This window comes from Hippoglossus stenolepis, chromosome 5, assembly GCF_022539355.2.
Source record: "Hippoglossus stenolepis isolate QCI-W04-F060 chromosome 5, HSTE1.2, whole genome shotgun sequence".
NCBI lineage: Eukaryota > Metazoa > Chordata > Actinopteri > Pleuronectiformes > Pleuronectidae > Hippoglossus > Hippoglossus stenolepis.
The window spans coordinates 6,342,318-6,364,544 of NC_061487.1; the positions used below are offsets into that span (position 1 = coordinate 6,342,318).

Consider the following 22,227-nt stretch of genomic DNA (forward strand, 5'->3'; position numbering starts at 1 on the left):
GTGTCTCACCTCATTCTCCCATGTTCCTCTGGGCCTTCCATTCCATTGATCCGGCAGCTTCCCAGCACTAAGGAGGTAAAAAAAGAAGCTGTAGTTTTGGATAAACAGGCAGTTTTTTCATTTGTGCGGAAAAAATAAAATGAAAATATCTTGAAAATGAACAAAATCCAAAACATATTTATTTAAATGTACTTAGTTATTTGACTTTCATGCCTCAGGTCTAGATTGTAGTGACTGTAGTAAGTTCACTGTAGGGTGCAGCAGTCCTATATCGCCATCTGGAGTTTCACCACGGAGCAGCAGTAGTTGCGTACAGTGTTGCCATAAACATAAGTATTGTATATCCCACTGACAAAGAACAATATCATTTTAATGCTAACTTTTTACTGTTTAACATAAAGAATGAAGCATGAAATCTAAACTATAAAACGAGAATAATAGACAACAACTTGAAACTTTAGCCCAGAGTCCCCTCTAAACCCTCTGACCTGAATAAATACAAAACAAAAGAAATCAATTTAAGCCTCATAAACATACAGCATGTGACTGTGTCACATCAGATTGTAATATCCCTGTACCACCCAGCACCGTTAATCCAGCCAGAGTCACACAGTCGTTAATATTTTCATTGATACATCAGTGATCTTGGATCTGTAGGTGTTTGTTTTTAATGATTTGATAATAATACTCTGTATTAAATATTTTTCCTTTCTCAGCTCTTCTACACCAAGGCTCAGAGTCTACTGCTGATGACGTCTGTGGCCATGCCGGTGTTCAGCAAGAAGAAGGAGACGGTCAGTGTCCAAAGAGTGAAGGACACTTACTGTGTGTCTCAGTAACTGTAACTGTTGCTGGTAAAAGCTGTTTCATAAGCTTTTACATAACCCTGTGACCTGTCTCACCAGTTGTCCCACGGGATCCTGCTGGGTGTTGTCGGCACAGACATCCCACTGATGGAGGTGATGAAGCTGGCGCCCCGATACATGGTGAGCTCAGTCCTGTTGAGCTGTCAAAGATACTGGTTCTTGGAATCTACATTATTTGAGACAATCTTCTGATTCTAGCCACTGTCAGATTTACCAAATGGAAAAACTTTTAAGACCAAAGTTGACATGTCTGTGTGCTGTTTTTTTTACATATATGATATAACATTACACAATCAATTGAATCAGTCAACACAATGGCTGAATATTTCTACCTCAGAAACGTCCATGTATCAAAAGAAAAAGATTCAGACAGCTCGATCCTGATAACTTGTGGAGTGTTTCTCTCTAAATTTTCCATAGCAAACCTCTGACATCTCACAGTATCAGAGTATTAGAGGAGTCGCCAGGTGGAGATATTTATAAGCATTTTTACAGACCAGGTTTGCTATGGTAGCCAAGTCTACTGTCATAGATTGGCATTTACTAAATGAGGACAATGTGTAAAGTCACATCCAAGACATTTTAAGGCAATGAAGGATTATTTATTTTTTATTTTTAAAGCTTCAAATAATGTAATTTTGAGGAACAGAGGTGAGTTTCAGGGTTTTAATCAGTGACAGGAGAGCTTATTTGTTCTTTTTTCACTGTTTTCCTGCCTCTGCCTCAGCTGGGAGCACATGGCTACGCCTTCCTCCTCACCAACAACGGTTACATCTTGGCTCACCCCGACCTTCGACCTCTGGTGAGTTCTGCCTCTGGATCGAGCGTTTAAGTCACTGCACGGTTCAAATTTAGCACAGGAGCCCTGCAACCACTCTGATTCACACGATCAATGTTTAAAGTGTTGCAGTGTAGCAGATGTCCTGCAGGGTACATTAAGGGAAAAGCGATTAAGTATTTATAAGGACAGTTATTCCGTATCTCACTCTGTCCTACAGTATAAAGATGGAAAGAAACTGAAGCCAAAGCCCAACTACAACAGTGTGGACATGTCTGAGGTGGAGTGGGAGGATACAGATGAATTGGTAAACACACAGATACACACTCATACACAAACATAACCATATGATTATCAAATAACAAAATGTGGAGGAGTGACTAAAATAAACTTTTTTAAATATGTTACAAGCAAACTTGTATTTGCTGTTGTTTTACAAGTTCCAACTCACATTTCTCTAGACTGAATTCCCTTTTTCAAAGTGAGAGGTAGGTGGCAATCCACTTTTGGAATGTTTTGAGTCCAGCATCCAGGTACTTACAGTGCACTGCATGTTGGCATACTTGTCAGTGTGAACATGCGTGTATATCCTCAAATTTGCTAGTATGAGTGTATAAGTATGCAATTTTGATGAGAGGAACTGTTGTGCTGAGCTACATGTTGATAAAAAGTTTTGCAAAAGTGAACTCAGTTCACTCAGTATAGAGATTAGATTGAGTTTGTTGACCTTTCACATTCCCATTCTTAGGGTTAAGATCCAGTCAGTTGTGATGGTTGCGGGATGGACGAATAACAACCTGAAACCCTGACCCAACTGAAGTTATTTTATTTGTTTTATTTACAAATGCATTTTCCAACTAGAATGCTACTCATAGAGTGCATATCTCCACCAAGGCCAAACACTCCCCCTATCAAACCATATTTAAATCCACATTTTTATTTGTATCTGCACCAAATAGCACAAACTTATAAAGCCACTACCTCATAATATTACAAAAGGTCATCTGCCCCCTCATCCAAAAAACACATTAAGATTATATGGGTTATTCCCTGACGCATACTGCATCCTTCTGCCATGTTTTGTTGTAAGCCGCCCCAGTAGTTTTTGTGTAATCCTGCTAACTAACAGGCAAGTAAACAAACGCAAATGAAAAGATGACCTCCTTTGTGAAGATACAAATGTTTTTTTCATTTTGTGTAGTGCTCAATCACTTCACGAGTTGAGTCTATATGAATTCAAGTCATAGGAATAGAAGCACCAAGCTTGACACAACAAACCAATCCGAACAATCAATAAAAATGTGCAGAGCAAGAAAGTGATTTGTCTCTTCTTGTCCTTTTCAGCTGAGAACAGCGATGGTGAAAGGAGAGACCGGCAGCATGAGCCTCAGCACCAGAGCATCTGTGGACAAAGGGGTGAGGAAGCCGTCCGTTCTTACAGTGTTGAATGAATGATTTTTTAATATAACACCCAGAATGATTTTCTAACAAGTGTTTGTTTTGTTTGAATCACAGTCTGGATTTTATTAGGTTGGAATGACGCAAATTCAATTATCCCGTAAATGAAACTGTCCCATACCCTTCAGTACGTGGTTGACCGCTGTTCAGCCACAATTAGTTGGAACCCACAAAGCTTTATTTGACTTTGTAGTGGGACAAGCTAGCATTCAGAAAGAAACCAAATATCTCAGGCTGAACATTGTGGAATTGTGTGCACTTCACTTTTACTGGAATATGATGATTCTTCCAACCTAGAAAGTTACAAAAAGAGGAAAAGCAGAACTGTAGTTGGCAGTAATGCGCCTGTTAATGCAGGCTGCTGAAACCCAACAAGGTTCCCATGCTCTTATTGGCCTTCATGTCATTGGCAGCTGATTGTGGTGTTTTCATATGTTACATGTCTGTAAGTGAACCACAATTTAGATGATTTACTCACCAGTGAAAACATCACTAGGATTATGTTACATTCAATTTCTACCAATAGATCAATTTCACCTAAATATTACACACTGGACCTTTAAAGTAGCCCTCAGGTGCTAACATTCAAATGTTAATATTTACATCATCATGTTTGAGAAATGAACATGCATGACAGATTTTGACCTGGTTTTTCAGAAGGAGAAAATAGAGGTGCAGCTGGTTTATTTTATTTTTTGGGGGATGAGTGGATGAAAGGTTCAAAAGTCCACAGTGACAGTGAATGAGAGGCACTGACTTTACTGATGTTTCTCTTCTCTTTAGAAAAGACCTCTGTATATCGACAATGACTACTTCTACACAAACATTGATGAAACACCTTTCAGGTAAATCAGTTTGAATTTCTTAAGTAACACTGCTTTAAACATGCTGTCTGTTTATTTGAGTTGGTCACTTCACAAAAGTCAACACCAGACATACAAAAGATCAATGCAAAGTAATAATAATAATGATAGTAATCATTATTATTATTATAATAATCATCATCGTCATCAAAGTTTTTCTGCATCTTCTTCTTCTTCTTCTTCTTCTTCTTCTTCTTCTTCTTCTTCTTCTTCTTCTTCTTCTTCTTCTTCTTCTTATTATTATTATTATTATTATTATTATTATTGAGCTCTCTGTATTAACATGTTAGATTTAAGCTTTTTCTTCCTGTTTTATATGTTATATACCAAGTGAAAATTGTGATGAGGGGTTAATGCAGTGATTTTTCATATCAGTATCAGATATAGTAGAAATCATAAACTTAAAAAACTTGAGTTATTCTGTCCACATCTTAAGATAGAAGTATATGTGCGACTGTACCTGGAAGCTCATCATTGTAATTGAGCACAATTTAAAAGGCAGGTTAGCCACTTCTGTCAAATCTGAAGTATAGATAATAAGATGATAATATGATGAGGACTCAATTTCTCTCAGGTCCACTGTCGGTGTAGCAGAGACAACGTTGGCAGTAGTGAACCTGAACTTGCATTTTTGATTTGCAAAATAGTAACCTGTGTTAACGTGAGCAGAAATATGTAGTTTGTGTTGATACTGTGTCAATAGATTAAACTGCAACACAACATAAGAATCACAAATTTAGAATGAGCTATATCTGGCCCTCAAAATAACCCATTTGGAATTTTTCTCAATCAAGCAAACATACTGTTTTTATATTTTTTGTCTTTTCATAAAATGTTTTTGCTGATACATTGTGATCATTTATTTGTCGCTGTCCGATATCAACATCAGTGATAATCCTGACCGTCGAAAAGTCAGTTCGGGTCAAACTGTTTCATCCTGACGTTGTGGACACATGCAGCTCTCTCTGTGTGATGTGACCACTAGAGAAAGCAGCATATACAACTCACCTCCTCCCTGTGTCTCTGCAGCTTCGGCATGGTGCTGACGAAAGGTCATGGAAGTCTGATGTTTTTCGGAAACGTGTCTGTTGAGGAAGGTACGATTTCCCACAATTCCCAAACATGAAAAGCATTCCTACTTTTGTATGATTGAGTTTGATCAGAAAGAAACGTTACCTATTCAGTTGAATTGCTCTTGATTTACTTGAATTACTGAATTACTAAGTATAGTCTTTTTACCATCCTTTGCAGGGCTGCATGACCTCACCTCCCCAGACCTGAGCATTGCCTCCGAGTGGTACGTCCGACACCTGAAACACGACTGTGAAACATGAGCTGATGCAACAGATTTCATCCAGATGCAGCAGTTTAACTTTACGTCAGTTTATTTGTGACACAGTGATCAGCAACTGAGAGCAGCAGTAAAAAAAAAAGCTAATTAGACAACTTAAATCATTTATATGAAACAAGAGTCCAAGTAGTGAAATGAAAGGAGATTGCAGCCATGTGTAAAAAGGTAAAAAATAAAAGTCAGGATAATGTATGTCTTTAAAAGCAGATTCATGACATTATTCTAATATATCAATTTGTTTTACTATCTTTTTTTTTTTTACCAACACTTTGTTTCCACAGTGAAGAGAAAACATTTGATACTCATAATGTGTCTGTGTGTGTGTTTATCCTGATTTAATAAACCTTTTTCCTCAGGACTTACTGTGAGACGGACATCGACCCCGCTCACAGAAAATACTCACAGCTGCAGGTCGCCATACGCTACCTGCTGGGGATGGAGCCCGAGCTCGAGTGTAGGTTTTTTTTTAATATTAAAGGCATAAAATATGTGTTTCATAGGCTCCCATGAATTTGCATTCCCTCTACTTTCCTGAAATTCCTTTTGAATATTTTAGGTAGTATTTCCGAGATGCCTCTCTTTGGAGTAGAGAAAAGTAAAGAAAATGTCTTTTGAGAGAACTTGAGAAGTTCTGCCTCAGAATGATTGACTATTTCTTTGACCTTTACACCTTTATTTGACCGAGGCTGTTTGTTGTGTAGGTGACGAGCTGTTGCTGCAGCAGATGCTGTTTGACGCTGTGGTCACAGCTCCACTGGAGGCCTACTGGAATGCACTGATGCTCAACGACAGGTGATATATATATAACATCCTCTGAAGCTTTAAAGGTGCTCTATGTACATTTTCTCTACGAACATTCTGGGGAGCGAGTGGTGATGATGCTCTCTTACCAAGAGCTTCTTCAGCCATAGTTTGTTTCACAAGACAAGAAAACCATAGTCAACAATAATGTTGCTTTCCAGCAGTGGAGACAGCTCTTGGTGAGTAAAGAAATAAAGTTTGAAGCTCAATTCGTGTAGTTTCAGTTAGACAGATCAGTAAACAGCTGTTCATTGTAACAATAGCAATGTAGCAATAGCAAAAACCTACATAGAGCACCTTTAAAGGGACAGTTCCTAATACACACTGTTTTCACTGGAAACTATTTTCTGTTCAAAGTGATATTACATTTGTATTATAACATTTACATCGTTCATTCAGAAAGTTGTGGAAGAACCACATTTTGTTAGGTTGCAGCCTCATGATTAAATCATTTTAATTAGTTTTTACCATAATTAAGTTTTTAGTGTCGAAGGTCAGAGTTCAGGAGGATACAAACTATGTCTGCTGCATCTAAGGTTTATTTTTGTATTTTTCTCTATTGTTGATGAGGGTTAAGGGCAGAGAATGTTGCACCTTGTTAAGCCCAATGAGACAAACTGTGATTTGTGAATTGATTGATTGATTGGTTGATTGGTTGATTGGTTGATTGGTTGATTGAAGCTTCATCCTCATCCTGTGTTTGGGCTCTGCAGGGTGGAGCCGGGGATTGAGACGGCCTTCCTCGGTACTCGTTCCGGCCTGATGAGGATCATGAGATATGCAGGAGTGGAGACCAGATCGGCAAAGTAAGTTCAAACTGTTCACAACAAAACACCATGTTGGACAAATACAAACAGCACCTAACTAACCCTTTGAACTGTTATTGTATGTTATTATTATTATCGTGCAGGAACAATAGTTGATGTGTCTTTCTGCTTCACATTTAGGCAATCAAATACTAGTCTGCAGCTGGTGTGTCATGGTCTTTGTCCTAAACCATTAGGCCACTGGGACGTCCCAGTGAGGACTCTTATAGCTGGGAACTGTTCTCTGCACCTGTTAGACTTAAACTGGTCTTTGATATTATTGAGGTCAAACAATTACTTGAAGATAAGCTCATGTTTTCTACCTTTAAACCCTTTTCGTGGTTGAAGGTAGATTACACTGAGATTACAGAAATGATATTTGTACAACCAGTTACTCAGTGAAGCCTTTAATCCATCACATTTCAGTAGCGTTGCTTTCAAAGTTAAATGTTGTCTGAAGATGAAATTTCACCCAACAGAAAGTTCTTGACTGCAGCTGATAAAGATAACCTGTTCACCATTGACCACTTCCCTCTGTGGTACCGTCTGGCCGTGGAAAACACTCCTGGAAGCTTCTTCTTCTTCCCTGTCAACGACAAAGGTCTGTCTCTTACCTTCAGTATTTATTTCTATTTTGACTTATTTTTTATGTGGGAACATAAAAAAAAAAAATTCTAATCAGCTAATCTTCTGTTAAATGTCCTCTCCCGACAGGGGTGAAGTATGTCATAGCAACGACATCAGTGACGGTGTCATCTGGAGGGAAGACGGCCATGGCAGGAGGTGAGTGTCACTGCTGCAGCTCTGATTCTGAACACTCAGCATTCCAACTGAGGAACAGCTTTGGTTCTCACCTCGTCTGTGGGACGTCTCAAACAGGTTGAGGCATTCACTTGCATTCTGTTCACAAAGTCTTAAAAAGGACCAAGTTTAGGTTCCTTATAAACAAAAGCCTTATGAGAGGCCTAAAACATATGACAAAGATTTTGAATTTACTAAACTTTTTCTCTTGCCTCGTTGTAAAATGTTTCTGCACGGGAGTGTAGGCTGTCAGATATTATTTACCTCTAAACTAACAAAGTTGTGGTGAAGAGGGAGCTGAGCCACAAGGCAAATCTTTCAATTGTCCGACACTCATCTTTTGTCTCGAGCTCTGAGTTGTGGATGAGATTGTAGATGCAAGCAGCCAAAATGAGTTTCCTCCAGAGGGTCTGGACTGAGCCTTACAGAGAGGGTAAGGAGCTCCAGAGGTAGTTTGTAGTAGAGCAGCTGCTTCTTTCCATCACAAGGCGTCCATTGAGGTGGTTGGGGTATCTTCTGGACTTCTTGTGGTAGTGGATCAGGATGTGTAAAAAGGTTCAATCTTGTATATTGTGATGCTTGACCTGAAGAAAAAGCTATGTGTTTGGAAGCCTGTCAAATGAGAATGTTACTGTTGTCATATCGATATATATATATTTTATAATATAGGAATCTGTTGCGTCAGAAAGTAAAGATTCCCAGCATTTGAACATTCACATTCAGACACACAGAAGATGCTGCCTTCAACAATTAGTGATGTTTGCAGGGGCTGTGGTGGTGAGAGTGTTGGTGGAGTTTCACAGGCCTGGCAAGTCTGAAGACTTTTTATAGATCCAGAGTGTGGATGAACCTTCCTGCACTTAATTTGTCATAATACGATGTCTGCAGGTTTTCTCGACTCTCCATCATTTGGAAAAAACATTTCTAAGCCATTTGTGGTTTCTGTCGTCATGTCAAGTGGTTGTGCATTTTTAAGAAGGAAATAAAACATAATTTAGAGAAATATAGAGTTTATTATCTTCAGCTTCATTAACAGTCCTTGAGTTAAATCTGAACTATCACAGAAAATATGGACAAACTAAAGAACACATATGAAAGTTACAGTATATATGTGGGCGGAAATTCTCAGATATTCTCAGTCAGGGTCTCATAATTTGCTGTGGTGGGAATATAACTGTTGGACTCATTGAGTTTGTGAGTTTGTGTGTGCTGGATTCCAAGCTGTTGTAGCTCAAGGTTTGCCCTCTAGGAGGCAGTACAGCTCCACTATCTGTTGGGATGCAGTTAATCTCAGTGGTGAAGTTTAGAGCAGCATCTCCCTGACAGCAGCAGGATTCTGACATAATGTAAAGTAAAGTGTTCCACAGGGTATCCACCTAACAGAGGTACAAATCATTTTTTAAACGGGTGATGTTAACGAACTTAAAATTAACTCAACTAATTAAGGATTATTTCCAGGGCTTCACAGACATGAGCACTGAACTTTTTGGACTTGTGCTTGTCGGGCTCAGATACAGACAGACGGTTCAAACAAAAATTGTTGTTTCATATTCCTAAGAAAGAAACAAAACCATAGATGAAGATGAGTCAAGGTTCAGAAGTGCAAAAACAGCAGCTTCAGAGGAGTTTAGAGCTGGCTGAGAGATGCAGCGTGGGGAATAACAATTCACAGAGCACCCATACATTAAAGGAAGTGCTGCAACATTCCTGTTTCACTGAATCTAGTCTGGTCCATTAGTGGAACAATCGGTCCCACCCATCGATTTTCAGCACAATTGCAGAGCTGCAGGGTTTCTCTCTCCTGTCATTGTCTCATCAGTGATGGGAGGTCCGGAGCAGAGGAGCCAAAACGTCGGATTAATAATCAGGAAAAAGAAAACAGTATTTCAAAAGCTACTGATTCGATACCCGTGCACAATGCCACAGGCCTCTTTGGGTGGTGTCTCCTTCGGCGAGTTCAGTGGGGACATTTGTCCATCCTCCATGTCAGTCTCAGCTCCACACTCGGCCATCAGAGGCTGCCCACGGCTCTTCATCTCCCTCTGGTATCTCGCCATCAGCAAGGCATAGATGCAGCCATAGGTTGCCGCAACCACCATCATGACACACACCGTACCGCAAACCACTCCTGCAACAATTTGCGTGCCGTGTGCCCGGCGCACACTGACAGGCCGGTAACGCTGCCGAACACATTCCTCATTACTGCTGATCCGGCCGGGTGGGCAGGGGGGCCAGGTGGCATAACCTGACCCGCCCTCCTTTGTTGGACTCTGCAGGCAGCAGCTGAACATCTCTGCTGGCACGCTGCGGATGTCCCTGCCCTTCAAATCCCCTGGAAGATTGCACTGCATGCCATCTACCTGACCATCTGTAAAACAGATGGAAAGGGGAACAGAAGGGAGAGGAGCAGGAAGGTAAAGATGAAGAAGAGGGAGGGAGGAAGACAGAAAACGAAGGGAGACAGGGCAGGATTGACAGAGATCGGGGTTATTAAACGGTTTTGTTAGATGTCTTTGCTCAATACAAATCCATCCTGCAGAGCAGAGATTAATTGCTTCGATTAGACAGCTTTTGAAGAACAGACTTGAAATACAAAGGGATTTTCACCTGCACATTCTTAAACCATGTAAGCTGATTGCCAAAACTATCAACTTCAGAGTATTTGAGATTTGAAGAGGTCTGCTAAAGCCCTGCTCACCCTTATAAATTAACCATTCCATCCAGTGCTTGAAGTCCCTCAGCTTGCAGTCGCACTCCCAGGGGTTTCCTGCCAGCTGGAGCTGCTGCAGACCCACCATGGGCTCAAAGGTGACTCTGTCGAGGGCCACAAGCTGGTTTCTGGCTAGGGACAGCCAGGTTAGTCTCTTCATTTCATTCAGTAGGCCTTTAGGCAGCCAAAGGAGGCCATTGGAGGATAGGTCGAGCCCTCGCAACCGCCACAGCCCCTTGAAAACCTCCTTGCTCAAGCCCACACTTCCCTGGCTTCCTTTCAAGCCCTGTGTGGCATCTGTGCTATTGTTGGGGTCAGACACCAGGCCTACCCCGAGGTAGTTAGTGGAGAGGTTGAGCCAGCGAAGGCCGCTCAAGCCTGAGAAAGCTCCAGGCTGCAGGGAGGAAAAGTGGTTCTGGGAAAGATCCAGGAGCTCCAGGCTGCTGAGATTGGACAGCCCTGTCTTGCCCAAAGAGGAGAGGTTGTTCTGGGGTAGGCGGAGTACCAGAGAGTCCTGGTCCAGCAGCGAGAGGATGGGTGTCAGAGAGAGGAGGCCGATGGAGGAGCAGTCAGTGGTGTTACCGTAGCAGGTGCAAACACCGGGACAACTGTGGGCTGAACCCAACAGGCCAAGTAGAACCAACACCAGGCTGGACACAGCTGCATAGACTGGAAAACATGAGAGACAAACATGAAATCAACTACAAAACTCAGGATTTTTAATAAACTAGACAACTATGATAATCTTGTGGTGATATCACAACAGCTCTGCAACACTACAATGAGGAAATAAGCGAGCAAACACAGAAAAGCAACGCTAAACATTAATAAGAATGGTTCCCTGTCTACCTCTTCCTCATCAGTAATCTTTGGGAAGATACAGTCATTGTTCTATTTTTTGGACCAAGAGAGTTTGTATTTCAACATGAGTTAAATTACTATTGTGTGAAGGAGGAATCTTCTGCCTAGCCTCAACCATGTGAGTCTCCGTGTGACTTCGTCCATACTGGTCCAGGTTCTTCATGTCTGTTGCAGAAAGTCTGGCATCCGGCTGTCCTCGCTTTCTATTGGGTCACGCTGACATCTGGCTGCCGAGACTGTCCTGACATCAGAAAAGATAAAGAAAGGAGAGGATGTTATTTGAGGGAAAATGGACGTGTTTCAGAAAGTGCTGCTAAATTTAGAGTAGTTTCCACTGGTTGTTGGCGTTTGTCAACATAGAAACTTGACACAAATTTAACAGTAATAAGGGCTAATGTTACAGTCATCAATTATGTAATTTAATTATGTTAATCGTATGTGTTCATTCCCAAAGACTGCAACCTCCTCAAAACTGAATTTATGAGGCAATGCAGTTCTGCAGCTAACAATTATACTTACACCTTTAATACTACTCGATATTGCTTGGCTCTTTTACTTGATAAATTATGTAAACTGATCAATTATGAAAATAATCACATATATCTTTTTATATATGTCGACTTATCAGCGTTTGTAATTTTATCTCAGAGATTAGAAAATCTGTCAACACATAAAACAAACAAAGAAACTTGATATCTACAACTTTCGACACGTACAGATGAGCCTTTGGTGTGGCTACGGTTGTAAACAGCTCTAAGGATGTGTGGCCAAACCTTGGTTACGATCATCAGCTTTGACTTAGCTACCTTAGCTATCTTAGCTTGTACTGATAAATAGCTACACAGGACTTCGTAATGCTACAGTGAAATAAGGAGTGACAGAGGTTTGCGATGGAGAAACGTTAAAGGAAGAACAGCCCCGCAAGTTCACGACATTTGTTGCTTAGCTACGTGAAATGTGAAATTCTTGCAGTCTGTATCTTTTCTTTTCAGACTGTCATTGGTACATTGTAGTTCCAAGGTGGAAATACTCAGCCATGATAATGATTGATTATATGAATTATTATATCTCCTGCATTATACAAAAATACCATTCATCACATTATGAGAAGATAAACTGGGCTAAATTGGTCGATTGGATTTTCTCCCACTTCTCTTCTCCACTGTAGATGTTGATCCTTCATGAGCTTCGTTTTGATTTACTTTGCTCTCTTTCAGCTCCTCATGCGTTTACATTCATTCATTTCATCGGTCTTAAATGAAAGATTTACTCGTTCCCTCTCCGAGCTTTTATACTTATGGTCTGGTCCACGATTGAAACTGATGATTTTCATCTCACGAGCCAGTTTCTCAAACCTCTCATCAAGAGCTGCCAGCAAGAGTGCAACTCAATGAGTGGGATTAAGTGGAGTACGTTGAATGTACAGATTTAAAAACATCAACAGCTTAGTCGCTGGCAGAGCCGATCTAGAGTTTATCGTTATTACAGAGTTGTGTTGTCATTCACAGCTTGTTTCTTCTGTCCTTTTCATTCGCTCTCACTCAGAGAGAATAAACAAGGAGCTTCACGATGAAGTAAAATAAACCTGTATTTTCCTCCAGCAACACCGGAGAAAAGTCAATGCCAATTTCTGTCTTCTTAACACCCACCTACAGTTCCTGTACGCTGCAGTTACTGTATGGCATCTGCATTGTTCTCACACATACGAACGAATCATTAAAAGAAAACAGTGAATATCAAGTAATCTGTTTTCTTTTAATAATTCGTTCGATTTCAATTTTGTCACGATGTCTTTGGTAGTTTCAGCCACTTTGACATGCAGAGGGAATTGCACATGAGAGATAAAGCTGAAGAGAAAAAAGAGAAGTGCTGTCACTCCATCATCCCTCTGTATAGCTGCTCTAAAGAGCCAGGGAAACACAGCCTCGGGGTCTTTCTTTTGTTGCAGGTCCTTCTGTTGTTAAGTTGGCACAAAAATGCCAGTCACTCTGCTGAGGACTGCGTGAGGCAGGGAAAATGCCTTCAGGCCTCAAATGGCATTACAGAGCAGGGGAAATTAGAATGCAGGTGGAGCAGGGAGATGATGTGGAGAGGGGCAAATGTGACATATGAATATCTGACATCACTTCACAGGAGAGAAGACATTAGAATGTCACATAGTTCCCGGGAGATTTTCACAAATAAACCCCCTACATGTGTCTAGAGGATAAATAGTGATGCACAGTCAATGCTGATGCTCATTTGAAGACAGTTCTCACCAGAAAAACAATATCAATAAAAATAACTAATGTTTCAACACAGTTCAACTTGCATATAAGCATTTGCTTCACACTGGTGTATACACCATTTATATACAATATTGTCTGACTCTAGATGAATTAAATACAACAGACCCAAATGTCATTGGACCAATTCAAATAGATTTTTAGAGGTGATTGTTTTCTACGTTTCTATATTTATTTTGTCTTTCCTCTGATGAACATGAAACAAGATTGCACGTATTGTTTGTCGATAACTCAAGGGTTCATATTGTAATTATGTAACACATACGTGTAACAAATGATGAAGTGATAACAAATGGGTCACAACTTATTGGCAGGTTTCAGGTTCAGCATTAGTGAAGCATGAAACTAATGCACCATGAAAAAAAACATTTCTACAAACCCAGTGAGTCAGATCAGGCATTGAATGACAGCAACAGTAGATCAACCACAGCATCCTGTAAGAGGATGAGCGGGGCCTGTATCAGACCTTAGAGCATCTCATGGAGGAGATGACTTGACCTTTTACACTGTCTGATGGTCGTAACGACAGATGGCAATCAGTCATGCTACACGTTATGGAATGAGGAGAAAGGATTTATAGAAAAAACACGATCTTGCGCCACATAAATCCTGCTGATGGAGCTGAATTATAAAAACTTAACGTCCCCATGATGTCTTCATCTAGAGACTTTTACTTTAGGATTATTGCACAAAATTGTCCAGCCTCAAAACACACACAAAGCGCTGCTTACCTACACACACTCCAACACGCAAAGGCAAAAGAAGGGGTGGGTATGTCATCCTGTGTTTATCAAGAGCTGAAGTTGCTCCTGGCGGCTTTTCTGCTATTCAACATCTCCTCATTCATTCGTCTCTTTGAGAGCGTCCTCTCCTCCACCCCACTTTGCGTGTCTTTCTTTGGACTCGTGACTTTTAAGGACATAACTGAGAGCGCTGAGGCTGCTGGGTGTCGGTCGGGGATGTCAGCTTCACCTAAACTCAAACTTTACCCAGCAGGTTTATCGGTGACTTAAAGTCTTCAAGCTTTCTAAGGAAAATCTATTGTAGTATTTTTAAGGTAAATTGTGCATTTGTTTTGGTCATTGATGGCTTCAACTACTTTTGAGCCAAAAGACAGTGGAGCTCAGGGGAAAGCAGACATGGGGACAAACAAATGCAAGATTGCATCTCAGAGTGTAAAAGTGCTACTTTGCTGCTCAGCACGATTTCTCCCTACATTGATGTGTCTCTTTGAGAGACCCCTCCTCCTTGTCCTACTTGGCATCTCTTTCTTTGGACTTGTGAGTGTAAGTGATGCTCTTATCCTAAGGCAGGGCTCGCAACTATAGGGCTAGGTTTTTTTACCTCAATTGTAGCTACAGGCGATTAAGTTTCTTTGTCTAAATTAATGTTTTTCTGTAGTTGGTCATCCCCAAAAAGTATTAACAGACAGGTCTTGTAGTGGGTTGTGCTGCCATGCAGAAAATTAACTCTCAGACAAGGGACTGAATAATCTTTCAGAATTTCATACTGAGGAGATTAACGAGACTAAAAATGTGCAAACCGGCGGAGACAATTATTCTGACCACTAAAGCCTGCAGTGACTTCCAGATATGATTGACGCAGAGTATATAGCCTATAGGCATGGGGCCTATATGCTGTGTTGTGCATATAATAAAAAAAAATAATAATAACAATACCTTTTCTTTATAGGAGCCTTTCACCGCACTCAAGGTCACCTTACAAGGCAGAGATCAAAAACAAACCAACAAGAAATAACAGGGTTACTTTTCACTGTCAACTGCCAGTTGGCAATGTGTTTCCTGCCACTGTGAGTACACTTCAAACCATGGTGACTGAAACACACACTTGAAACAAAAATAACTGTAGCACAGGAAAGAGATAATAGAAGATGAGGTGTATACGACCATTACACTGACAGAGGCTGAGAGAGCGTTGTGTGCTTGTCTAAAGATAAGAGACATGGATGTGACATAATAACAAGTTGACCAATCACGGTGTTGCAGTCTGCATCCCCACAACATGTCCGATTTCTAGGGAGGTGAACAGCAAGCTAAGGTTTAGTGCACGCAGCTACCACATGCAGCACCAATTCAAAGACTGAGTTGAAGTTGGCCTTTAGACTATATTATTCTAATCAAGTATAAATGACTGATGAACTGGATGATGCACTAACTTCACATAAAACTAACTTGTAACAAATAATACTGATGTGGGATTCAGGTAATTGTTCACTGAGACTATTCCATGCTGCCTTGTGCATCAAGCAAACTGATTCAGGTTGATCTCCTACTTGGGGTGGGCACTGGAATAGTAGTATATGGTTGATCTTGAGGACGGCCCCAGATTGCTTTTCTAGAGAACTGGAGAGATTCCCAGGTTTCGTCATGTGACATGTTTGTGATACTTGGTGTTGGGCTAAATGCTGGCTATCAAACAAAAGTTCTACATGTGAGAGATCTCAATGTGGCACAAAATCATTGTTTTTCTAGAGGTTAGTTTTTTTTGTCTTATCACCGTCATCTTCACCGTGGATGTCATGTGCAAGACTAGTTGGAAGCAAACAGCTTGTCAAATGCACCATCAGCCAGATTAGACGCTGCCCGCGCAGCATCGGCAGGTCACAGATTAAAAATGTGGTTTCAATCCCTGAGTGGGACAGATGGTATCGGAACAAGTGGTCCCAGCGAACACCCCCCCTCCCCACACACACCCACACTTTTTTTCTGTTTTTACCGTTGTACCATCACCACACATCTGCTGTTTTGTAGAGGTTTTCATTTAAAGCACTTTCACAGTACCAGCGGTAAACAGTGAACTGTACATGCTTCATATGTTAGGACTTTCCTCAAGAGTTTAAAGACATGTAGATTGGGATTAGGTTGATTGGAGACTCTAAAGTGACTGTAGGCGTGAATGGTTTCCACCCCAGGGAACATCATAGCGCAAGTGATGAACAAGGATGCGATTAGTTAAGACTTCAAAAGATCCCCTCCAAAACATCTAGAAAATATCGCTAATGCACGGATTTTGTCTTTTTGAAGCATTTTTAGTGACAACTAACTTTGTCACAAAAAGCAGCAAAAACGCCACTTCCTTCTGTATGTGCAAAAGTGCTGGTTTATTTATCTGGATTCAAAACTCTGCTGCTGTTTGGAGTTTGTCACTGAAGTCCTGCCGCTATGATGTCCCCTGCTTCATCTGCAGTGCATCGCTCCACTTTTCTGGGCTCTAACGTGGCATCCCGCTAGGTGCTTAATGGCCTCTGACAGGCGGCCTCGTCCCTCCTGTGGCTACACTTTTCCTCTCAACAGTCCGAAAACGAGGCAGCCGAGCGCTTGGTCCAAAAGGCAGAGAGCACAAACACACTGCAGCATCCACACTGAGGCAGGACGTGCATGTAAACAATGAGCACACACACACACACACACCCAAACACACACACACTGACTGCACGCCAAACTCGCACACTCAAGCTCACTCCCACATGCCTTCAGACTCTCTCTTCATTAAAAGCACGGGCATAGAGTTGTACACTACATGGCCAAAGCTATGTGGACCACAGCGATGGTTAAACTTCTGGTTTCGGTCACCAGCCGTTCATCCTGCTGGAGGGACTTCCTCCCACTCATACACAAGTGATCCAGTGGTAATGTTGATGTTAAATGGTGTAACTCACAATCACTGTTCAGTTCATAGGTGTTGGATGGTGTTGAGGTCATTGAGGTTGTCTGTGCAATTCTTCTTACACCAAACTGTGAAAACCGTTTCCTAATAGGGCCACTTTAAACACAGGGGGCACAGTACTGTTTAAAATACTGCTGCAACAAATAGACAACAAATTTGATGATTGGCTAATCATTAAAACTATGCTGCTTGACCCTTGAGGGTTGTGGGAGGGGAGCTGGAGCCAATCCCATCTGACATTAAGGCAAGAGGGAGGGTACACCCTGGCCAGTTTACCAGTGTGTCACTCACATTTACACCTATGGGCCAGTCAAAGTTGCCAATTAAGTTGCATGTCTTTGGACTGTGGGTGGAAGTTGGAGCACCCAGAGAAAACCCACACAGGCACAGACAGAACACACAGAATCCTTCTTGCTGTGAGCCAACAACTGACAGATCTGTTTAAATAGTCTATGTTACTCACAGACAATTTGAATACTGAAAAGAATCATTAGCTACAGGTGTAGCGTGCTGTTCACTGTTAACTAAGGAGCTCTAGCCATGATAAACAACCCCACACCAAAAGTACATTAAAGTGTGAAGACAGGTTGTCCACTTACTTCTGGCCATGTACATGCACAGAGACACAGTCACTGCCACTTTCAAAGACACATTTTACTGTATATACAGTAGCTACACACACACACACACACACACACACTGCTCACCATCTGTTCTGCGGCTTCAAACTGAGAAAGAGCAGAGAAACTGTTCTCCCTCGCCTTCATCTGCAGCGTTCAGAGGAAAAAGGAAAAATTCCAGATTCAGCTTAAAAACCAAAGGTTTCCCTTTTAAAACCAGAATCTGAATCTGAGCCCGAGCTGAGCTGGACTCTTCAAGGACAGAAACTGGTCTAGTCTTTTAAACACATGGAGCTCAGTTCCTCATTAAAACCAGAATCAGGAAGCTTCTTTAACCCAGAAACCAGAAGCTGGACTGGAGTTAGAATTCCGATCAAATGCCACTCATCATTGTTGTCCTCCTCCTTCTCCTCCTCCACGTTGCTGCTCTCAGCCTCTTCTTACTGCCTCAGAGCTCTGTCCAACACACACCCAGCCACCGACTGAGGGAGAGAGCCTCTGTGTATGTTTGAGACAGAGAGAGAGAGCGAGATAGAGAGGGAGAGAGAAAGAGCTGGAGGAGCCACATGCTGCTGCTGAGCTAATGGTGTGTGTGCCTGTTTGTGTGCGTGCGTGCGTGCGTGTGTGTGCGTGTGCGTGTGTGTGTGTGTGTGTCTCTGTGTTTTGTTCAGCGTGTGTGATGTGCATTATAGCAGTTTGACAGAAATAGTAACAGCAGTGTGTGCTGCAGCTGCAGGCTGAGCTCTGAATGAATGAAGAGAGAGTGGTGCACTTTGTATGAGAGAGACTCTGTCATACTCTTTTTATAGTTGGCAACTAAGCAGATTTGAATTTGAATAGAAAACCTGTATGAAATTAAAGAAACTAAGAAATGATATTTAAAAAGAGATAGTTACCAGAGGGGAGCATACAGTATGTACCCTCACCAGATATGGGGCCACCTTGTGGTATAAGTGTACCACAGCAGCTTCCAAACATGTTCCACAGTTTTTTTTTCTATTTTCTCTACCACTTATCCTTTGAGGGTCAGCAAACCCGAGCTGACATTGGGTGAGAGGTGGGGTACACCCTGAAAACAATATCTGAACTCTAAGGTCAGTCAGAGGACGCTGTGTGTTGTCCTATAGCAGTCTGCACAGCTGCACCTATCGGTCCACAGTTTTTTTTACAAATTTCTCTTGACATCACTCATAGATTTTCTCATTCACAGTTTTACTCCCACTCTCCAAGGCCTGATGGGCTCAATTGTTTCTAAAACAGCTGCACACTATAGTTTAAATGTTTCCTTAAACAGGAGAAAATGGTGCATTTGTTGGGGACTATTTTCAGCGGCGGATAAATCCACATTTGGTCCTCTGGGGGAGTGTTTGGGGCAGCAGGACAATTGTGTGTTGGACTGAGTCAAAATAAACTACAGTGTGTGTGTGTGTTGAAGGTGATGAAGAAACACGTCACCCATTGTAACTCACTGGTGTGTTTTCAGTAGTTCTATGGTTTAGATTAAAAGAATATATGAGGCTTTAGGCACACATAAACACACACACACACACACACACACACACACACACACACACACACACACACACACACACACACACACACACTTCTTCCCAGTGCTAATTATTTTAGGTTTTACATGGCATTTATTGACCAAAAGAAAAATATAGAATGACCCTAAACCTGAATTTGAAGAAGCTAAATGAAAGTAGAGACTAGATTCTATTTGACTTGCAGCATATTTAGCAGTACACAATGTGGCTGAAGACAGACAGAATGCTAAATGGTCTGTATTGACACACATTCATATTGGGCATCTATTTGCAGCACTTTCTCTATCACACTGCTGTCAGTGGTTCAATATCTTGCCCAAGGACACCTTAGCAACCAGAATGAGGGAGACTGGGATTGAACCACCAAACTTTTGTAAAGCGGACGATCCGCTCTACTCTCCCACCTGAGCAACAGCCACCTAGAAGGGCTCCAATTATCCAAAACTTGATTTAATCCTCTGCAACCATCAATATCACTTTGATTTTACTTTTATTTTCAGCTCTCACTGTTAACTTTGTTCTTATTCCAAATCCAGGGAACATTTCATCATGTAGATGTTTCCAACTAGGTAATGTGGTTGTTTCCTTTGTTGTTAATGATTGTACTGATTTCATTTTCCCTCCATTCTTTTAGTCACTCTGGCAATATTGTTATTACAATATTAGATCCAGTTAAGTCTAAAGGACTGAATTAAAAATACTGTGTGAGACAAAGCAGTTTTTTTGTCATTCACCCATTCGTATAGTGCATGTATGGGCAGCAGTCTTTATATGAGAGGGGCCATTCGGGGTTCTGTACAGTTTGTCTATGGCAACAGTTAAATTGAATTTGTTGGCATTCAATTTACTCACAGTGAGACACATTGCAGTTTTCACCAGATGATGATTTTATGCCTCGATGCTGGCAACAGCCATAGATGAGAAGCTCTTAAGTTGTCCATCTATCCCACTATTGTGGAGGCGACATCCCAGGAACCTTAAGAGGTAATTTCTTCAAATCTGGTAGAAACATTCACTCTGGCTTAAGAATGAAATGATTGGATTTTTCTGATCAAAGGTCAAGGTTGCTGTGGCCACACACATTGTAAACACAATATCTCAGGAACACCTTGAGTCAATCCATTAAAATTTTGCAGAAACATTTGCTTGAACACAATGATAAACCTTACCCAAGTTCAATTATTATCATTAAGATATAAAATCCATTTAAAAATAATCGTATATATGGGTCAATGACGTATAAGGATTTTCAACAGGCCAATTTTAAAATACAAAAAAAAAGAATATCTATTAAAATTATTCAAACATTAGGAATGTTGTGTACACATAAAATCATACAAAAATGTCAAATTATTAGATTTTAGTGTTTTTTCATCTAGATGAATTGGCCGTGGCCTTAAAAAATGTGGTGTGACCGTAATTTATCTTAAAATTAATTAATTTCCTTATTATGCTTACATTTTTTTTTACAATTTCTCAATAATATAAAGTCATTAGTAACAAAGTAGTTGCATTTCTTTTGAGTTTTTGTAAATAATGATCTCATATTTTTGTTCTATAATGTCACCTTCTCTTATTAAATGTAGTTAACAGACTTATTTTTCCGGTAAAGTGCATAAAACTGATACAAATGTTTACAAAATACCATTCATTTAAGCATACTGTATCAGTGATTAATATTTCAGCCACAGAAATTTTATGTTTTACTTTAAATTTAATACAGGTCTTGGTATTATTGGTCGCACCACATGATGAGTGGTCGCTCCAGATGATAAATGAAAACCTCCTATCATTATATCATACAAAAATTTGACTTAAACCAGATTTTATTAAAATTTCATAGAATCTTTTCTCCCTGTCAACTCACTTGACTTGGCATATGGAATCTCTCCCTGCTGTTTATTTCTCTCGTAGCTGAAAAAGATATGTAATGTCATGCCATAAATCAATACGTTATTTTGGACTAATGATAGATGAACATTTTAATGCAAATATGCATTTCGTCCAGTAATGAAAAACACATAAGAGCAATATGTACTTCATGTTGCTTTATTTGTAGTTTTCATTTTTAAAATGTTTTAACATACCTTTCTCTTCTCTGAGCAAGGTTCTCCACTCTTGCTACAGGGTCAGAATGAACACGCTGCATATGGCGAGCGTTTTTTTATTTTGCTTGGAAGTGGCATCTGGTAAAATAAATTTAAACAGTTATAAATAAATAAACACAAATAAATAATAAATTACTAATAAATTCATAATAACCGAGATGAAATTACATGTTACATTTTTGGGGTGGTAATTATTCATGATATTGTACAAAAATTTTACATAAACCGTAACTCTAAAATACTTTAATTGCATAGAAATATTTTCCAAATAATACTAAAATAAAGTACTTTATGTATGTAAATCATTAATTGAATATAAAAAAGCCCCAAAACTCCCAATCTAGGACATATATCTATCATGTAGAACACTCTGCAATGGTCGCACCACATTTGGTCGCACCACATGATATTTTCTAGTTCAGTCAAAATTTACAGCCACAGCATTGGCCACCTAAAGAAACAAACTAGGTCAGCACAAAAGGTCACTATGACATTTATAATCAAAATATATATTTTTAGAAATAACTTAGAATTCATAGGTTTTTTTTGAGGTCATACCACATGATATCCAAATGTGGCAACTACATACCAGCTGTGAAAAAGGTTATTTTTTTCCAAATTTGAGAGAGAGTTACAAACCTGTTGATGCTTCCATGGGTCCTTGGCAAAACGGTTTATGATG

At 40.4% G+C, this 22,227-nt stretch overlaps 2 protein-coding genes across 10 annotated transcripts in view; one reads left to right on the forward strand and one right to left on the reverse strand.

Annotated features, from left to right (window-relative positions):
* cacna2d4b (calcium channel, voltage-dependent, alpha 2/delta subunit 4b) overlaps positions 1–22,227 on the forward strand; it is a 68,969-nt gene that overhangs the window by 21,821 nt on the left and 24,921 nt on the right. For 2 of the 4 annotated variants that reach the window (XM_035156115.2, XM_035156113.2), the window contains exons 14-27: positions 58–75; positions 717–794; positions 906–986; positions 1,594–1,668; positions 1,865–1,951; positions 2,989–3,060; positions 3,886–3,947; positions 4,995–5,062; positions 5,217–5,262; positions 5,673–5,770; positions 6,018–6,108; positions 6,831–6,923; positions 7,403–7,524; positions 7,638–7,706. In XM_035156115.2, coding sequence (XP_035012006.1) covers positions 58–75; positions 717–794; positions 906–986; positions 1,594–1,668; positions 1,865–1,951; positions 2,989–3,060; positions 3,886–3,947; positions 4,995–5,062; positions 5,217–5,262; positions 5,673–5,770; positions 6,018–6,108; positions 6,831–6,923; positions 7,403–7,524; positions 7,638–7,706 — 1,060 coding nt within the window. The remainder of the gene's footprint in view (positions 1–57; positions 76–716; positions 795–905; positions 987–1,593; positions 1,669–1,864; positions 1,952–2,988; positions 3,061–3,885; positions 3,948–4,994; positions 5,063–5,216; positions 5,263–5,672; positions 5,771–6,017; positions 6,109–6,830; positions 6,924–7,402; positions 7,525–7,637; positions 7,707–22,227) is intronic. The other 2 variants (XM_047339752.1, XM_035156114.2) reach the window with 1 other exon arrangement.
* On the reverse strand, positions 8,718–18,438 carry LOC118109204 (leucine-rich repeat and transmembrane domain-containing protein 2). Of its 6 annotated transcripts, none has more exons than XM_035156121.2 (6): positions 17,975–18,438; positions 17,260–17,363; positions 15,260–15,298; positions 11,374–11,531; positions 10,423–11,103; positions 8,718–10,092 (listed from the first exon to the last, which is right to left on the reverse strand). In XM_035156121.2, exons 4-6 carry the CDS (start codon positions 11,456–11,458, stop codon positions 9,611–9,613), a joined length of 1,248 nt encoding a protein of 415 aa, XP_035012012.2. In that variant the 5' UTR covers positions 11,459–11,531; positions 15,260–15,298; positions 17,260–17,363; positions 17,975–18,438; the 3' UTR covers positions 8,718–9,610. The 6 variants fall into 6 exon arrangements, with proteins under 6 accessions (XP_035012012.2, XP_035012010.2, XP_035012011.2 ...); XM_035156119.2 differs by having other exon boundaries at positions 11,374–11,536; positions 17,975–18,437; XM_035156120.2 differs by lacking the exon at positions 17,260–17,363.